This window comes from Arvicola amphibius, chromosome 11 (genome assembly GCF_903992535.2).
Source record: "Arvicola amphibius chromosome 11, mArvAmp1.2, whole genome shotgun sequence".
Lineage (NCBI taxonomy): Eukaryota > Metazoa > Chordata > Mammalia > Rodentia > Cricetidae > Arvicola > Arvicola amphibius.
This window is the reverse complement of record NC_052057.2, coordinates 54394351-54415356: the sequence shown is the minus strand read 5'-3', so window position 1 is coordinate 54415356 and position 21006 is coordinate 54394351. Positions and strand designations below refer to the sequence as shown.

The following is a 21006-nucleotide window of genomic DNA, read 5'->3' as shown; positions in this document are numbered from 1 at the left end:
GCACAGGAGACCGTTTCCTACGTATAACCCCAACTGCACAGACATTAAGGGCAACATTGAATAAATGGGACCTCCTGAAGCTGAGCAGCTTCTGTAAAACAAAGGACACTGTCACTAATACACAAAGGCAGCCTACTGACTGGGAAAACATCTTCACCAACCCTGCAACTGACAAAGGTCTGATCTCCAAAATATATAAGGAACTCAAGAGACTAGACTTCAAAATGCTAATTAACCCATTTAAAAAATGGGGCTCTAATCTGAACAGAGAGTTCTCAAGAGAAGAAGTTCAAACGGCCAAAAGACAGTTAAGGTCATGTTCAACTTCCTTAGCTATCAGGGAAATGCAAATCAAAACAACTTTGAGATACCATCTTACACCTGTCAGATTGGCTAAAATCAAAAACACCAATGATAGCCTTTGCTGGAGAGGTTGTGGGGTAAGGAGTACACTCATCCATTGCTAGTGGGAATGCACACTTGTGCAACCACTTTGGAAAGCAGTGTGGCAGTTTCTCAGGACATTCAGGATCAACCTACCCCAGGACCCAGTAATTCCACTCTTGGGAATTTACCCAAGAGATGCCCAATCATACTACAAAAGCATTTGCTCAACTATGTTTATAGCAGCATTATTTGTAATAGCCAGAACCTGGAAACAACCTAGATGCCCTTCAGTGGAAGAATGGATGAAGAAACTGTGGAATATATACATGTTAGAATACTACTCAGCGGTAAAAAACAATGACATCTTGAATTTTGCATGCAAATGGATGGAAATAGAAAACAGTATTCTGAGTGAGGTAACCCAGACCCCAAAAGATGAACATGGGATATACTCACTCATAATCAGTTTCTAGCCACAATTAAAGGACATCAAGCCTATAATTCGGGATCCTTGAGAAGATAATAAGAAGGTGAACCCAAAGAAAAACATATAGTAATACTCCTGGATATTGGAAGTAGACACGATTGCCGGGCAAAAATTGGGAACTTGAGGGTGGGGCGAGACGGGGCCAAGGGAAGATGGGGAGAGAAAAGCGTGAAGGGGAGAATGGGGGGAGCTCGGAGGAATGGGATGCTTGGGATACAGGAAGGGTGGATATGGGAGCAGGGAAGCATATATCTTAATTAAGGGAGCCATCTGAGGGGAGTCAAGAGACTTGACTCTAGATTGGTTCTGTGGTTTCCAGGGAGACACCCCCAGCTAGTTCCTTGGGCAGCTGAGGAGAGGGAGCCTGAAAAGGCCAGTTCCTATAGCCATATGAATTTCTTGCATATCACCATAGAACCTCCACGTGGCGATAGATGAAGAAAATGACTGAGCCCCACAATGGAGCACCGGACTGAGCTCTCAAGGTCCTGATGAGGAGCAGAAGGAGGGAGAACATGAGAAAGAAAGTCAGGACCGTGAGGGGTGCGTTCACCCATGGAGATGGTGGGACAGAACTAACGGAAGATCACCAACTCCAGTTGAAATGGGACTGATGGAACATGAGACCAAACCGGACTCTCTGAATGTGGCCGATGGTGGAGGCTGACTGAGAAGCCAAGGACAATGGTGCTGGGCTTTGATTCTTCTGCATGGACAGACTCTGTGGGAGCCTTGTCAGCTTGGTTGATCACCTTCCTGGACCTGGGGGGGAGTTGGGAGTACCTTGGTCTTAATATAGAGTAGGGAAGAACCCCAATGGCTCCTTGGCCTGGAGAGGGAGGGAGGGTATGGGTGGAGGGGAGGGGAGGGAAGGGGGAGGTGGAGGGGAGGAGATGGAAATTTTTAAATATAAAAAAACCATAAAAAGATTCTTGAGATGTCACATTAAGTATACAAATCTAAAACTCTTCTAAAGCTGGGATCTGTGTAAAAGAAAGTACATGTGGTGTTTGTCTTTGTGGGTCTTGGTTACCTCACTCAGGATCATATTTTCAAGTTCCATTCATTTTCCTGAAAATTTCACAATGTCATTGTCTTTACAGCTGAATAAATTCTGTTGTGTCAATGTAATTTAAAAAAAACGAAAGAAAAAACAAGTGTTTCTTTACTGTTTGTTTGGCCTGATAATCCAAGCAGAATCAGATAGAATCAATCCAGACAGAACCTAGATGCCTGCCTATTCTTATAAATTCAGTTGAAAATTTCTACATTAGGGTCATATGTATGTGTGAGTGCGTATGTGCATGTGTATTTATCTTTATCTCCCATTATTACTTTGAGAGAAAAGTATGCTTGGAAGGGAAAAAACATCTGAGGATCGATGTCCTTGATCTCTGAATATCCCAGACAGAACAAGGCCAGTTTGAAAACTTCTCTCATTCACAGTTAAGTTTTGCAGTGGTTTTATCTGACATTAGAGAATTGTAGATACACATCAGTCATCTTCTTTGCCCTCTTGTACCCAAGGAAAGCTATCAGGGACACCCTCTGAACCTCACATGTAGTCCCCATCCATTTGGTGAATTTGGGTATTAGCATGTGTCTGTTCATAGAAAATGCAATAAATTAATGCTAAATTTGAGTTCTTAGTAAATTCTTTCTTAAAATTTAAGTCTCTTACTATTTTAAAAGATGAAAAGGTGTAAATCTTACAGTTTATTTCAGCAAAGAAATTTTCTTTGGAATAGTCATCAAAACTTTGTTAATGAGTTAGTATTCTGTGTATCACACCAAACTTAGTAGCTTAAAGTCACATAGATATATTAAAGTATAATTCTGGAGGTTAAGAGTTACACGTAGGTCTTACTGGACTAACAAAAAGGTTATCAATATGGATTTTTTCTGGAGCTTCTAGAAAAGAACTGATCCCTCCTCTATCTACAAAGCCAGCTAAAGCAAACTGACTCCTAGATTTCAGTCACTTGGGCATGAGTATGAAGACATTTGAAGATTAAAATTGCAATTTCTTTCTTTTACTCAACATTTTTACTAGCGGTTCAAAAATTTGAAAGGAAAGTAGAAGGAATTATGAGTTATGAATAAAAAGGTCAAGGAAATGGCTTGGCTCAATTTATGTATGAACTTTAGAAAAATAACGCACTCCCTGAGCCTTAATTTCTTGATTTGAGAATGGGGCTTTTGATTAGAGGACACTCAATATGCCTTTCAATTCTAAGATGGATTAAACCCATTGTTCTTTGTCCTTTACATAGAAATAAAAGTAAAAACTCTTTGTTCACAACCTTTATAAACTAAGAAAACAGAGATATTAAACCTTCAGCTAGAAAAACACTGGAAAAATTATCTCCAAGGATAATTGATAGTGAAAAAGTAGTCAAACACAAAAAATGAAAAATATAAATCTGAAAACGAAAAGGAACCAACTGACAGAAGCAACTCAGAGTGGGTGAGTCCAAGGTCATTTTCAGAAAAGATCTTTTCATCACTGTTTCTGGCATGCACTGTTTCTTTTATGAAATATGGGAAACCTAAAGCAAAAACCATAAAGGCCAATGGTTTCTAAATCTGAACAGCATGACTACTTTGTTGACTATTTTTGAAAGAAGACAGCAATATTTAAAAGCTCCTTTCCTGATCACTTGAGCCCCTAAAGCAGTGGTTCTTAACCTGTGGGTTGTGACCCCTTTGGAGTGGTCAAATGACCTTCCAAAAGGGTTGACTAAGACCATCAGAAAACACAGATATTTACATTATGATTCACAACAGCAGCAAAGTTATAGTTATGAAATAGTAATGAAAATGATTTCAAGGTTGGGGGGTCACTACAACATGAGGAACTGTATTAAAGGGTCACAGCTTTAGGAAGGTTGAGAACCACTCTTTAAATAGTAATCACTGATAACATTTTATTGTATATTTTTCAAGATATAATTTTCTATAGATTAAAATAAGTATACATATGAAAAAAAAGAAAACAATTTTTTTCAGTATCATCCAATAGAAAGAAGAAATCCTGCCAAACACAGATGAAATACTTGGAATGGAAGAAAGATCCAGTAGAAATGGCAGGTGATGTATACTTTAACTTTTTATTTTATTCATACTTGGGCCTAAGTCCAGAGCCTTACATTTGCAATGTGAACATACAGTTGAGCTGTATCCCTAGTTTTTTATTCATAAGACATACTAGAAAATATGTAAGTTACATGGTGTCTTATTGGGTATCTGAGGAAAATATATCTTAAGTTAACTGCCTTAAGACTTTCAATAGACATCTCTTATTTAAAGCCGTAATCATGGCCAATCAGTGTCAGGTGGATGACACAACAAAGCTCATAGAACATGTAGTTACCTTTTTTTTTTCTTCAAGACAGGGTTTCCCTGTAGTTTCTAGAGCCTGTCCTGGATCTAGCTCTTGTAGACCAGGCTGGCCTCGAACTCAGAGATCCGCCTGCCTCTGCCTCCCGAGTGCTGGGATTAAAGGCGTGCACCACCACCGTCCGGCTAGTAGTTACCCTTTTAACACAGCCAACCTCAAGTTCAAATGACTTAGAGAAGACTTAGCAACTATAAAAGGCTTCTGGTAGTGTTTTGTTGCAAAAAGAGACGTTCTTTTAGAATTCTTACTGTAAACATTTTTTATCAATAATCCAGATAAGAAATTATTAAAACATTTTTAATTAAAGATGATGCTCAATAATAAAAATATCTGTTTTCATCTTGGGAAAGAGCATTGGAAGACTTTTATTGTTGATCAAATTGAAATGCAATGCTAACTACTTGAAAGCTGGGGTTCACCTCAAATGATGCTTTGCAGTGTTTTAGTTTGTTGGCTTTATTAGATTTAGATCAAAATTTTATTATACAAAATATTATTAAACAGTTAGTTACTATTGTAAAAGCTTAAAACAATGCCTCTTAATATAGTAAGGGTGTCAGTGTGGCTCTAAAATACGTAGACATATACACTATATACTTCATATGTTTTTTATGACCATGCCATCGAATTTCCATTTAATTTTTTAAAACATGCAAGCAAATTAGGTAACTGTGATTCTCAATAAGATACAGAATATTATAGCTGGAAAGGAAAGGGACACATGGTATAGTTTTACCTCCTCCCTTGTGCCCACAGATTCTGAAAACTGGACTATTAAATCATTAATTTGTTGGTCATTATTATTCAAAAACACTTGCCTGTACAATATTTTTTCAGATTTTTTTTTTTAAAAAATATGTGTATGAGTGTCTTGCCTGCTTGTATGTCTATGCACCATGTGCATGCAGTACCTATGAAGGACAGAAGAGGGCATTATATCCCTTGGAACTGGAGTTACAGATGGTTGTTAGCCACCATCTGGGAGCTGGGGATCAAATGCTTCATCTTCTGCAAGAGCAGCCAGTGCCCTGAACCATCTCTCCAGCCCTATATAAATATTCAATATGATAGTGCAAGCAGTTAGCAGCATTAAGTCTCTGATTTGAAGTAGGGAAGAGATGACTTTCTTGGGCATCTTTAGGAAGGGGCCTTGCACAGTACTGTCAACCAAAGGGTTGTGTCAACTTAGCTTCAAACTGGACTCTAAAGGCCAATATTATTCAATCTCTACTCTTTCTGCATTCAAGGATACAATCTTAGCTTTTGGAACTATAGTTTTTCTTTCTTTCTTTCTTTTTTTTTTGGTTTTTCGAGACAGGGTTTCTCTGCAGCTTTAGAGCCTGTCCTGGAACTAGCTCTTGTAGACAAGGATGGTCTCAAACTCACAGAGATCCACCTGCCTCTGCCTCCCGAGTGTTGGGATTAAAGGCGTGCGCCACCACCGCCCGGCTCTAGTTTTTCTTTCTTTAGGTACACATTTTGAAATTTGTTCCATGATAAAACTCAAGATAAGACTGAAATTGCTAAATGATAGAAGTCATAGTGAAGAGTATGAGATCCACTGTACATCTATGAACCACATTTGGTGGAACTTCTGCAGTTGTTTCTGAATACACAAAAACATTTAACTGTAAGTTTTTGTCAGTGAGAAACCAGCTTATACAAACTAATTACCATCTGAAGTTATAACAGGGTACATAAGGTACACTGCTTATGAATTGCATAGTTATTGCTGAAGTGATCTTCCAGGATTCCTGGGAACTTTTTTATTATTCAGAAATATTATATGCTTCAATATTCTAAGCAGAAATGCAAACATTAAAGGGGAACACTCTATACTGCAATACACAACATGCACCCATAACCACATGTAATCTGCCAATAGAAAAAGGTAGGGATCTTCTACTTTATGTTGTTATGAGAACTGACAGGAGGTTGGAAAAATCTCAATGTATAATTGTAAAAAAATAATAATGTAACATATGAACAGAATCATGGCATTTTGGTATAGTTCACAATCACAACTCTTTGTTTTTGTGGGAGAATTCTATAGAAACTCACATTTAAGTAGGTTATTAAGGCATCTCAATCTGAGAATTTAAAAGTCCTTTCTAGACTATAAGAACAAAGTATCAGACATGACTCTTAATGTGCAATTCACAAGGTTATATTTTGTTTTTAAGAGTAAAATCTGTTAAGGTAGCATTTTGATACATTTCTTAGTAAGGATCAGAGAGTTAAGTCAGATAAGGCATGATAATGGAGCCAACCATAGCAGTCATGTAATATCTTGAAAAGCTATCACCACATTGTGTTGGAGAGATAACTCAGCATTCGAGAGTAGGCACTTCTAGGAGATTTCAGTTTGATTCCCTGCATGCACATCAGGAAGTGTACAACAGCCAGCAACTCCATTTCCAGAGAATTTGATAGCATTTTTGGCCTCTGAAAGCACTGTACTCATGTACACAAACCCACACTCATACAGACACATATATGTACAATTTTTAAATATATAAGTCATTAAAAAGGCAAGTGCATTTTCTCCCTTTGTACAACAGTAAACCAGAGAAGAACTTTCAGTAGTAGTAAATTATAAATGCAAATTAATAGCATGTTGTTCACTTATCACTGTCATCTTTCCTCATTGCATCCTCATCCTGTGGCTTCAGAAGCTGAGGCTGGGAAACTTAAGCAGATCTAAAGGTTTCATCCAGAAATTTGGAAAGACAAAGATAGACACTGATATGGTTTTCTCCAAAGCATTTTCTGGTTGTCTATGCCGCTTCTGATAATGGCATAAGTTTTATAGTTGACTTCTGACATGTTCCTTGACACAGACACTATTTTCTACATTTTAAGATGCAAAAACCCAATGAAGTAACTTTGATGCTAAAATTGTATAGTTCATATTTTCTCAAAACATAATGCAGATTTGCATGTTTGATCAGGGATTTCTGGATAAGTATTTGCACATCTTAGACTAAAATTCAAGAACTTTCTGTTCCTCCTTGAGCCATCCCTGAAGGAAGAGATCTGTGTTATCCCAGGATCATATCTTCTCTTCCTCTCCTGGAGATGCTGCTGAGTCAGCATGTTCTCTACTTTGAGCTGTAGCCTGTCATCTGTTCTCTACCTACAGGATGGCTTCTCTATGTTGTAGTTTGGCTGACCCCTACATACTCTTCAGTTCTCAACCAAAATCTCACTTTTTTTGGTGATCCTTCCATGAACCATACATTTCTTCCATTCTGCTCAATCCCCAGTGCTCTGCTCTTTCTAGTAACTATTTTACACCACTGCAATCCCTCATTTGAAGTTTATCTTCTCCTAATGGATGTAAAGTCCTAGTTGTTCTGTTCTGTATCTAATTCCCCAGATACTAAATCTATTTTGGGTTGTCAGCCAATGGACAACTTTCTCTTCTTTAAAAGGCACTCTCACTTGAATATTGTAGACATATCAATGTAGTATTTGGGGAGAGCAATCTAACAGTTAATCCAACTCCACTTTTGTTATTTAGAGTTTATGTTCTTTTCTTTTGACTCTTCTTCATAACTCCTGATACTGGTGGTGGTGGGTCCTTAAAAAGGATATATTATCTCTAGTTTTAAACTACAGGAGCATGAAGAACCCTCGCTGCCCAAAAGAGGTGTGATTGGACACCCAGAGAGAGGAGTTGAGGATAAATCTAGATCCAGATGATAACAATGTACTATGACTTGGCCTTGACTCTCTATATCATTTTTAAAGCAGTAGTAGGCCACATATTTGCCTTGTTAGAGACTGAAAAACATTTTCATTAAGCCATTAAATCTTAATCTATGGGGTCTGGTACCAGCTCCACCGTTACCACTCTGTGTGGGAAAACCCTACTTCTCATTTTAGCTTCCCTGGATTATTCACAGACTTAATAAAAGGGAAGAGAATTTTGATAGCTATAAAGTATAAACTTACTCATAGTGAAATTCATTCTGCTCCAGAAATTTCTCCACAGTTGCAACATCTTCTGCTTTAACATGAAAGTCAACTGTAGTGAGAGGTTTCACTTGTGTAGCAGAATCTGGTTTCCAGAAATCAATCTGAACAGAAAGGAATATGAAATAAACATCTATCATTCAAAGGCAAATTAGTATCTGAGAGCATTTGAATGCTCTACTTCATAAAATTATCTTAAAACTTCCGATCTTCAGGGAACCTCCTATAAATATCTAATTTGAATTAGTAAGAATCAACAAGTTTTATGCCAATGAAAAATGTCTACATGGCTGGGGAGATGACTTTGTGTGTCAGAATGTTTGCTGCATAAGCATGAAGTCTGAGTTCAAATGCCTGGAACATATGCTACAAACCAAGCTGTGTTTTGGGAACTTCTTCATCTAATAGCCTTTAAGATCCCAGCCTACATTGAATGTGATATCAAGTACTATAAGTACAGACAAAAAGTGTGCTTGGCTCCCCCCTTTTTTTCTCCTGGATTCTGTTCTAGTTCCCAATGCATGCAGATGTGAGTTTATCCCCAAATAAATAAGCCTTTGTTATATTCTATTCCAGGCTATTGTTGAACTCTTTGATGCTACTACAATATGAGGGTAGCTGCACGTACCAATAACACCATTGTTTAGTGAGGGGCAAGGAGAGCAAAGATAGAATGATCCCTGGCTGCCTGCCAGTCTTGTTCCAGGTACAGTGAAAAATCCTGTCTCAAGAAAGTAAGATAGAGAATGATAGATGAGATATCTGACATCCACCTCTGGCCTCTGTGTGCACAGATGGGTATATATAGCAGCAACCAACCATAGGTGCACATAAACCTTATAAACATACACTGTGTTATCACAAGCACACATATACACTCACACACAAATGCATGCAGACATGTATACAAAATTAAAACAATGATTATCAAGAAGCATGAAGAACATAATTGTTTCTCATAATACTAGTGTATTACAGTTTTATCTAGCTGTCCCTTTCTGTTTTCCAATTTTTGGAACACTTGCTTATTATATTATTATATATTATACTATATATTATTATATAGTATATTATATTATGTATACAATATTATATATTACTATTTCTGTGGTAAGTGATAAAGCTGCTGAGTGATAGTAAATCCACTACATATAAAAAAGGTAGTAAAGAGAAATTGAGCCTCCCTCTCATAATCTTGGAACTTATTTCTGTGAAAGTCACAGTATTATGAGTCCAAGAGCATCATCCCTATGTGTTCTCCAGAGTGCTTAGAAACAAAATGCTCTAGAGTGATCAGTAGTATACTGAGATTTCTATCTTATTCAATAACTGTTATTGGGACATATCACATAATGGGCTTCAGGTTGGTGACACAATAGTGGGTGAATCAAATATGACTTTTGTCTTCTTGGAGAAAACTTTAGAGAAAAGTAGGAAATAATAGTGTGACTGACACAATTGATTATTCTAATTCTTTTATTTATGTATACATCATCACAAATATATATATTCATGGAAAAAATATTAAACAGGTTGATATTTTTATTTGATAGCAAATAGGTTGTTGTACAGACGTTTTTCTATTTATTCTTTAAATTGAACAGAGGCCTGGAAGTCTGTGATAAATCTGACATTAGGTCTTGCCTTGCTACTGTGTCTCTCTCCATACCTGGCTAGATGTTTGTAAGCTAGACTCAGGGTAATATATGACTACTGCTGATATGTGAGGCCATTCTTGAGAAGCTTGTAAGGACAGATTTGCAGGCTGTCTGCCAGAAACTGAAGAGGCAAGGTTTTAAGGCAACCAAGTTTCTGATGCACTTGCATGAAATCTAGTAACTATAGCTGGCCCTGATGAACTTGAAACCACAGTATTAGTCTACAAGATGGTGAGCCACTGTGGAGGCTACAGAGGATGCCAGGACAGAAGGACATGTGATTCCTATGAGAAAGATCTTAGAAAAAGAGTGTGAGTGTGAATATAACAGACAGGTAATCGGCTACTTTATCAGTAGGTAGGAGAGGATTGGTTAAAGAGTATAACTCAGAGTTGAAGTAGGGAAGATACAGATTGGAGCTAAAATGATAGTGGTGACAATATAAAGGTAGACCACAGCAAACACAGAGAGGAATCTGAGGTGACGTAACAAAGCCAGCACTATAAAGAGAAAAGCTGATAGAAGAGAAAGTCTGTTTTTGAACACTAACTTTAAGTTTGTGTTTCTGACCTGCCAATATCATCTTGGTTGTAGACACACAGGGATTTAACATTGGTGACCTCAAAGTGTCTGTGGCCAACATTGACAGTGCTTGTCTCATGCCTAATTACTGTGACTTTTTAGTGTACTCAGGACCTCATTTTCAAGAACTGTATCTTTTCTTTTCTTCCAAAATCATGAAAAGACAAGTATATGCTCCAAGTAGACATGGGATGCTGCAAAAATAATTCACGGAACTTACTGAACATATGACCTTAGGAAATAGCTTCTAGGTTTTAATCTCATTAGTCTCTTAGGTGGAAGAATTTTGAAATGTGTGGTTTGTACCATTTCCTGGAAATTCCCTGTGGGTCATTCTCCAGTTATTCTTTGTGACAGTGGTTTATTAATGCTGCATTGACTATGTTCCTGGCTCTGTATCACCCCTCTCCCATGTTTTCATGATGCTCACTGTACTTTCTAATGAGCTATTTTTCTTTCAGTCTTGATTCTGGGTCTGCTCTGGGAGAGTACTTTTTGAGATGTTAATTTTTTTGCCCAGAACAACAAATGCCTGCTTGATATGTTTGAGGATGGTTCTAACATAACCTCTCTTTCTGTTATGAACCTATAAATTACCTTTTCTGACTTCATAACTTCTTACTCATTTTCCTAGCTCTGCTAAATATTGGAAAAATAGAAGTGTTTGTGTAACTTTTCTTAAACTTCTGCTGTAAGAATGATGGATGTTTGAAGAGGGATTATTATAATGTTGAACAACACTTACAGGTCTAATATGAGGCTGTTAAATATTTTCAATTTGAAAGGCTAAATATAGAGCACAGTGTTAGAGTGCTTATGTACTCTAGGGAAATCTCTGGACTCCATCTGACACCTAGCCCTGCAAAACGAAACACCAAAACATTCCTTTTGACATACGGACAGTTGGTGTGGTTACCATCACTCATGTGGACCACTGAGCACTGTGAGTGTGATGCAGACCTGCAGTCCTGGAGACAGACCCATTGCTTCTTCAGAACCCGGGAAAGGGAAGGAACACTGTAACCTCACAGTGGTTACCAATCACCAAATGCTTACAAATGAGAACCTCAAATAATAGCATAAGGAGAGAGGATGAATTTCAGAAGTTAGACTTTTGAAGGAGGATTAAAGAAGTGAGGTGATATATAAAATAAAAATATGAGAAATTGAGCTATATTGGTCGGTATTATAAAATTAAAACTGAAGCATTATATTATAAAGCACTTAGTGACAGAGATCCACATGGAACATTTGTTGAGTTATAAATGACTGTCTCTAGGTGGTAATCTTGTGAGACTCTAAGTCTAGTCATCAGATGTGGGTAACTTGAGTCTCTACTAAAATACAGTACATAAAGGCAAGATAAACTGATGTAGCAGTGCTTTCCTAGACCGAAAGCTCAAGATCTGGTCTCCAGTACCACATAAAGCCATACATGAGTGTGAAAGCCTGTAGTCTCAGTACTCGGAAGGTAAAAACCAGAAGATAAGAAATCCAAATTTATCCTCTGCTACATAGTGTATTCAAGGTGAGCCTGGGCTACATGAGTTTCTGTTTTTCCTGTTAGATTCCTTGGAAAGTAAGTTTAGCAGTTAAGAGCAAAACTATTGGTACTGGGGAATTAGAGTTTTTACAAATATGTACTGTTTGTTTCACACTGTGAGTGACTGGGAGTCAAACAAGCAGGTCTCTGATTTATGTTGAGGATTTTTTTTCTCACTTGAAAGTAAAACAATTTCTACTCTATGCCTAATTTAGACAGCAGGGAGGAACTTTCTGATAAGTCAACAATAAAAGAGATGGTAATAATTTTACTTTATACATAGAATAATATACTTAAAAGAGAATCCAAAGAAAACCCAGAGGACAGAGAGTGTCACTATAAATGTCTTGATTGAAAGGACTCATTATAATGTGAATGCAAGGGGTACAATAACACCCCCACTCTGCAATTACACATCACAAGACAGAAAGGGCTGAAGCACACTGTGGCTCTGATGCTTCAATACATCCAGTTCTTGAAAGGACATGTTCAAAAGCTGGGAGGAAGGACACACTGACCAAGGATAAATTAAAAGACTAAGATGCTCCTTTGATGATCTTATCAGGAAGGCTACATCCCACAATACACTGCACCACTGCACTAAACAGAATTTAGACCTTTTGAAAATTTATGTTGGAAATAAAGAAAAACATAAAGAAGAAGCATGTGACTTCCTGTGTTGAGCTAGAGTGTGCTGCCACAACTGCAGGAAAGCTGGTTTATTTATGTCTCCTATGACTTCCATCTTTCCCAAGATTTTTCAACTTCCAAAGAGAACACTGAGTTTCAAGGTAGATGAGGAGAGAACTCATGGAAATTGTATTCAAAAGCTCGATCCAATGACACATTTATATTCCTATTTGAACTCATACAACTGCCCTCTAGGGAGACAATATTACTACCATCACAAATGAGAAAGGTGAGGTGCAGAGAGGAGCACAAGACTAGCTACAAGTGGTATATCCAGAAACTAAGCCTAATGAATCTGATATCAGCCCCTCTGCTCGACCACAATGAAATGGGAGACTTTAGATGACTAAAACAGTATGTTGGATAGCATTGCTATACTGAGGAATAAAAAAGGTCCAGGGGATCTCTGGGGGAGTGCAGAAGTTCCTTGGGAAATAGATAAAGCAGAAATGGTAGCCTTTGGGACCCAGAATTGATGCCAATAAGCTACAGAACCAACCTGAAGCAGATGGACCATGAATGCTCAGGAAAAGGAAGAGTGATTCCCTGGGAGGCATCATGGGTTAAAGTCCCAGTTAATTCAATCTGATAATTGGAAGATTCAACTACTAGCCTTGTTCTCTGAAGCATTTGATAAACGATCTCTCCTGCTATGTCTTTTTATAAGCCAGAAAGCTACACAGTGCTATCTCTAGATAATACCCAGCTTACATAAGGTAGTTGAGCATACTTATCCTAAGGAGAGCAAGCTGATGAATCATTTTCATTTTAAATGCCCTACATGGTACATTGGAGACTGGAGACTGATGATAAAAATGTATTAACTAAATAAACTATAATGAAGATCTCTTTGTGTAGACCCCTTACTTACTCCACATTTTCTTCACCCATGAAAAGCATAAACCAAGAAGACATGCTCGGGGCATTGGAGATGTGGCTCAGAGATGAAGAGAACCGCAGACAACCTGGGTCTGATTCCCAGTACCCACATGGTGATTCACAACCATCTGTAACTCCAGTCCTAGAGGATCTAATCTTGTTAAAAGAATTTCAGTATGTTGGAAACAGGCTATAAATGTAAATTTTACAAGGAAAGTCTAAAATCCCAAATTTATATTAAGGTGAACACTGAAAAGAGAGGACTACTTGCTTGAGGGTAATTTGTGTGACAAAAAATGATTCATATTTGACCCAAGTTTAGTATAAGTAGAGTGTGCTCTAGTATCCCTGAGGTATGAAAAAGTATGTTATACCAGAGTAATAAATGTAATAAATATCTGTTATTCAATGAAGGCAAGTGATAGTCCTGTTATATATATATATATATATCTCCATCAAGGTGCTCCTGGAGGCCCATTGCCAATTATGAAAGATAAACTTTCAAAATAAAATAGGAAGATTGAAATGTCTCCAGAGGTGACCCAAATGCTCCAAACTCTGTAAGCTAATAAAAGGAGAGGTGCTAGAAAAGCAAAGAAGAAAAACCTTAGAGCTAACTGGTATCTGACTCAGTTGCTTCTAATGAGTCCAAGTTAGAAGGAAGGCACCTCCATCTTGATATATTACAGAAAACCAACAGGGTGGTTTGTAAAGTGTTCCTATTGTCCCTAGAAGCAATTACTAATCAACGCTAGCAAATAGGGATGCCACTTCCTAGAAGAAAATTCTAGATTTGAAAGAAAGGCTAGAGTAGATGACTTTATGTTCTCTTTCAACTCAAACTTCACATTTTATGATTATGACACTTTCTACCTTTTACATCATTTTTTCACGTCTGCCTTAAAAGTGAAAACAGAAATGATACACTGAGATGATAGACGGATAGGCAGACTGACACGCAAGAGCTAGGAGATTGTTTTGCCTCATATACTCAAGAATAAATAACATTGACCTAGATGGTACTACTTGTACTCAGAAGTAGATTGCTGTCACACTATACACAGAAGAAAAAATGTAAATTCTAACCATATGGATATTTTTCGAGTAGCATGACTTTATTTTTTTAAACCAAAAGATTAGTATGGAAATCACTTGTGAGTTTTACCTTCCTTTTCTCTCTCAATTAAGGCGACCACAGTCAAGGTCAGGTAAACTTAAGTTCTGTGATTAGAAATGAGAGAAAAATCAAAGGGAAATATGACACACAGTTTACGGAAATGAATATGAAGTTGGAAAAAAGCCTGGGTTTTCAGTCATTTCCAAATTGGTCATTTTTCTCCTTTGACTTGGAAGGGAAGTGACTTGCGTGTTAGATGTTCTGTGACCTTCAGGACAGATACCACTCATCAAGCTGTCATTGCCAGCTCTTCCAAAGGTTCCGTGGATTTATAGCACATCAGGGCTTGCTACGATCTAATTTAAGCAGCAAAAGAAAGCATTGTGGCATTAAGTACTTTCCAAGTTTTATGTCTTGCATCTAAAATTCCTGCAGGTAATATTTCCTGTCACTGCTCTTTGGTAGAATCAGAGTAAATCAGGCTTTAAAGTTAGTGTAAAGCAGAGAACTGTCACTTTACCTGTACGCTGTTGGCCAGCTCCTGAATTAAATTGATATGATCTTCATTAGGTACACTTACACGGAACACCTGATTGCTAAATGGTGAAAATAATGAATAGAAATTTAAATTTCAGCAATGTGTCTGAAATTATCAAACTTGCTTAGTAAGGAAGGATGAGCTTACCCATCAAAGTCCTCCTGAGAAGGTTGAGCCAGGGCCACACTCACCAGAACCAGTAGCAGCAACATTGTATCTGATTAAGACTCCCCCGCAGCAGGATCCAACCTGCTTTTATAATCCAGAGTGTTCTTTCTGTTCTCCAGGTTAAAAAAGGGGGGGCACTATCAGATCTTGATTACAATTTTCCTGGCACAGTTACTTTGGTAGGCATATAAAGTCTAAGAAGTTATCTTTCTCAACACCTGTAGAAAGAGCAAATCATCTCACGTGCCAGTTTGAACAGAACTAGTTTGCATAGGTCTAGTTTTCAGCTTAAACCTAGAAACATTGGGAGGGATTAAATAAAATCTATGTTGTAGTCTTTTCATTTTCATTTTGAAATGAGATCTACATATGGGTATATTAAAGTATGTTTAATGGGCTTTGGCAAATATGTAATTCCCCAAAGGCAGAAGACATTTTCTAGCTTAAGAAATTCCATTAGCACTTTGTCTTATATATTTTAAAACTTCCTTCAAGAAATTACTATCGAAGGTTTTAGCTATATATTAATTTTGTCTATTCAAACTTTATGTATATGAGACTGTATTTACCATGTGCATTCTTTTGTATAACAATTTCTTTTGTTTTTGAGATTAATCATTTTTTAATATTCATGTCTTTCTACACACAATCACCATTTCACTGTGAGCATATTCCAATTTTTCTAGTTGCTTTTATCATTTATAACATGTGCTACTATAAATTACACTTGAACAAACATTTTGCACAAGTCTTTTTGTTGACATATACTTCCATTTGGGTAAAACTGATGAATAATAATTTGGGTGCAGGCTTACCATGATCCTACCAAGCATTTTCCACAGTGTTTACATGATGTTAAGTTTTGGCTAGTTGCTTTAAATTCTCTACATTTGTCATCTTTCATTCTGCTAATTCTAGTAACTGTGAAGTAACTTCAAAATGATTGTAGGTTGCATCTTCCCAATAACTGAAAATGCTCAAGACCCTTTCATGTGTTTAATGATAATTTATGAATATAGTTTTGTGAAGAATCTACTGAACTCTTTTGAAAAGAAATTCATTGCTTGCTTTTTTCTCTTCATTTTTTTTGTCAGGACTTCTTCATAAATCTTGAATATATGTACTTTAAAACATTTTTTATTTGTGATTGTGCACATACAGCTGTGTGTGTGTATGTGTTTGTGTGTGTAGGACTTCTTTATATAGCTGTGTTTGTGCGTGTAGGACTTCTTTATATAGCTTAAACACATTTCTAAAAATTTTATTTGTGTATATGTGTGCACATATATTTGCATGAGATAATGTATATGAGGTCAGAGGATAACTTTTAGGAGTCTTTCTTCTTCTTCCACTGTGGGTTAGAAGGATTAAAGACTGGGCATAGCAGCTCCTGAATTAAATTGATATGATCTTCATCAGGTACACTGACACAGAACATATGATTGCTAAATGGTGAAAATAATGAATAGAAACTTAAATTTCAGCAATGTGTCAAAAATTATAAAGCTTGCTTTGTAAGGAAGGATGAGCTTACCCATCAAAGTCCTCTGGAGAAGGTTGAGCAAGGGCCACACTCATCAGAGCCAGTAGTAGGAACATTGTATCTGATTAAGGTGATTTTTATCTTCTCAGTCATCTAATGGGCCCTGAAGACAGGTTTGTTGTTGGAAATCTATGTTGCAAATATTTCTTGCTGGAGCAGAGTTTACATTTTCATCAACATTTTCTTTAGAGATATAGAAATTTTATTTTTTCTTAAAGTTTCATTTGTTCCCAATTTTTATAATTAGAGTCTGTTCATCTTTTCCTGAAAGAGATTATTGTCTATCCCAGGATCTCAAACACATTCCCCTGTTTTCTTACAGAAGCTTTGCCATTTTAGTTTTTTTGTATAGTGTTAATTAATTTTTAAACATTTGGGTATTCAGTAGATCCAGTTTTATTTCCTTGCTGAATTACTTTGGATTCTTTGTCAAAATGTATTTGCCATGCATGCCATGAGGCCACTTCTGAACTTCCGGTTATGCTCCATGAACCTTTTGGTCTAATTTAAGATACTACTGCAATGTTTTGGCTACTATTTCTTTTTTTCACTTTTATATTAGTTTTTCTTTTTGCTTTATAAATAATACCATTCAAAATTTCCACCTCCTCCCCTCCTCCCCTTTCTCTCCCACTCCTCCACTCTTCTCCCCCCTCCAGTCCTAAGAAAGGGCAGGGTACCCTGCCCTGTGGGAAGTCCAGTGCCCTCTCCCCTCCATCTAGGCCTAGGAAGGTGTGCATCCAAACAGACTAGGATCCCAAAAAGCCAGTACATGCAGTAGAATCAAATCCCAGTGCCATTATCATTGGCTTCTCAGTCAGCCCCCATTGTCAGCCACATTCAGAAAGTCTGGTTTGATCACATGCTCGTTCACTCCCAGTCCAGCTGACCTCAGTGAGCTCCCCTTAGATCAGTCACACTTTCTCAGTGGGTGGACATACCCCTTGCGGTCCTGATTTCCTTTCTCATGTTCTCCCTCCTTCTGCTCTTCAACTAGACAGTCCAGTGCTCCAATTTGGGTCTCTGTGTCTATCTCTATCCATCGCCAGACAAAGTTTCTATGGTGATATTCAAAATATCCACCAGTGTGGCTGTGGGACAAGGCTAGTTCAGGCACCCTCTTCTCTACTGCCCAAAGACCTAGCTGGGGACATGCCCTTGGATACCTGGGAACCCCTCTAGAGCCAAGAATTTTGCCGACCCTAAAATGGCTCCCTTAATTAAGATATCTTCTCCCATAGCCTCCCTTCCTCCATCTCAACCATCTCACTCCCCTAAGCTCTCCCAATCCTCCCCTTTTCCCTTCTTGCTCCCCCCTCTCCACTTCCCCCTACCCCATCTCCACCCCTATGGTCCCAACTTTTGCCCGGCAATCTTGTCTGCTTCCAATTTCCAGGAGGATCTATATATGTATTTCTTTGGGTTCACCTCATTATTTAGCTTCTCTAAAATCAAAAACACCAATGATAACCTATGCTGGAGAGGATGCGGAGTAAGGGGAACACTCATCCATTGCTGGTGAGAATGCAAACTTGTGCAACCACTTTCGAAATCAGTGTGGTGGTTTCTCAGGAAACTGGGAGTCAACCTACCCCAGGATCCAGCAACTCCACTCTTGGGAATATACCTAAGAGATGCCCAATCATACTACAAAAGCATTTGTTCAACTATGTTAATAGCAACACTATCTGTAATAGCCAGAACCTGGAAACAACCTAGGTGCCCCTCAATAGAAGAATGGATAAAGAAAGTGTAGCAATATACATATTAGAGTTCTACTCAGCATTAAAAAACAATGACATCTTGAATTTTGCATGCAAATGGATGGAAATAGAAAACACTATGTTGAGTGAGATAAACCAGACCCAAAAAGATGAATACGGTATGTACTCACTCATTAGTGGATTCTATCCATTAACAAAGGACATTGAGCCTATAACTCATGATCCTAGAGAAGCTAAATAATGAGGTGAGCCCAAAGAAAAACATATATAGATCCTCCTGGAAATTGGTTACTACTTCTTTTTTTTTAATAGGTTAGATTATTTTATTGACAGCTCTCAGATCTGTCACCATTCTCAATTTACCAGATTTCTTTTTTACAGAAAGTACAGGAGAATTACAAGGTCTGGTTTATTCTTCAATATGGTGAGCATCTATTGCTTTTGTACCAGATGTTCTAAAGCCTGCAACTTTTCTTTGGCTAGAGGCAACTGCTTAACCCATATTGATTTTTGCAGTTAACCAATTTCAAGGTAGGGTTGTTGGTACTTTTAAAGGTTTGCTAGTTGCTTTATGTTCTTTTTTTTTGTCTTAAGATCAAACAGTAGAATCTTAATTTTTTTGTTTGTTTTTTGAGACAGGGTCTATGTGTAACAGCACTGGCTATCCTGGGACTCTCTTTAAGAGAGATCTTCTTGCCTCTGCCTCCCGAATGCTGGGATTAAAGGTGCGCACCACAACACATGGAAAAATTTGTTCATTCATAATATTGTGTTTGTTGTGGTAAGAACTTTACATTTACACATATAGTTTAATTTTCATGAAAAACTTTACTTTCACTGGGATTTGCACCAAATATATATACAAGTTTGAGGATAAATTATATGGTTATACTGGGGCTTTTTTCTCATAAAAGTAATACTTGCCTACGTTAATTCAGTCTTTGTTGGAACATTTGATTTTTTTTTCAGTCCACAAGCTAGCATGTTACCCTGGCTAGTCACAAGCATTTTATCAGAAGACATGAAACTGAAGTCAGAAGCAAAGGAGTTCATTGTTCATAGTTTAGGATGAAACACAAGAGTTTAATTTTTATCAGTTCTATTTCTTCTTGGTGGGATGGAAATCATGTATAGACCAGCTAGCTCATGTAGATCTGTACACTTGTGTTACAAGGGAAGCCTACTGAATTTAGAAAACCATCTCATGAAGGGGATGTTTGCAAATTCTGGCAAGCTTTATTCCAAAGAAGTTTTATTATCCTGATATCAAATAGGCCTTTCCTTGTGTTGGAGTAAGGTCAAAGAAAGAACATAATGTCTCCATCTTCTGCTATTCAAAATACAAGGACAGTGCAAATAAAGCTGTCCTAAAAATGGGGAAATATTATGACTCACAGTGAATCAGATCTTACCAATTCTAAATTGTTCTTACCTTCTTTAGTGGACTTTCCCACTAATATGCCACTTGCTTAAACACTTCAATTAATCTGATTTAAGAGAACTGGAATTAAATGCACTCAGTCAGTCTAACATGACATCAACTAGGCCTAATATTGATAGGATTCCATGTAATATAATGAAGTTGGTCTGTAACATTGACGTCAGGGCCTCTTGCCCAAGCTATTGGACCCAATGGCTAGAACAATTTGCCTTCAAAACTTGACAGATTTCTCAAGTTTCAGTATTGACTGCTTTAATTCTCATTCATTCTGACTACAAGAAGATCTATTAAGGTAGAACAAACTCTATTACAACCTGTAATAGGAAAGTCTAGGTCACTTTGGTGGTTCACAACAACCTTGTCCAATGAGTAGGAACTGATCTTATTGTCTTCCAGGGCAAAGATGTTCAATATACTGTATGTATAAATGATTTTGGACCCAGTAAACTGTATCATTTGTTTGTTGTTCTCTCTTCAGTCTTTCTTAAGGTGGACTGGAATGTCAATATTTATCTTTAATATCTTTGATATTTTTAAAGAGTATAAGCCAGTTGTCCTTTGTTTGATTATTTCCTTATTTCTCCTGATTTCATTAAGAATTTAAAAACATTTAAATCTCAATTTCATGGCATTCCTAATATGAAGGCATAAATGATTCATTTACCTTTACAGATAAAACTAAGTAGTAATTTGAAATTTTAGGCTGTTTTGATTTTAACAAGTTGGTTTGAGATATTCCCTTCTCTCTGCTATCTTGTAGCATTTTGCTTTTATCTATGTCTTTTGTTATTTCATTTTGGATCTTGGTCGAATATTTCTGAATCTTTTCTTCTCTCTTGGATTGCAGTCTCCCAGACATATTAAACTGGGT

General features: G+C 37.3%; 1 protein-coding gene across 1 annotated transcript in view; it reads right to left on the bottom strand.

Moving 5' to 3' along the window:
• Cpb1 (carboxypeptidase B1) overlaps positions 1-15471 on the bottom strand; it is a 31957-nt gene extending 16486 nt beyond the window's left edge. The window contains exons 1-3 of the mRNA XM_038348290.1: positions 15407-15471; positions 15242-15317; positions 8232-8356 (exon numbers count right to left, since the gene is read on the bottom strand). Of these exons, the coding sequence (XP_038204218.1) occupies positions 8232-8356; positions 15242-15317; positions 15407-15471 (266 nt within the window). The remainder of the gene's footprint in view (positions 1-8231; positions 8357-15241; positions 15318-15406) is intronic.
• Between the last annotated feature and the right edge of the window lie 5535 nt (positions 15472-21006).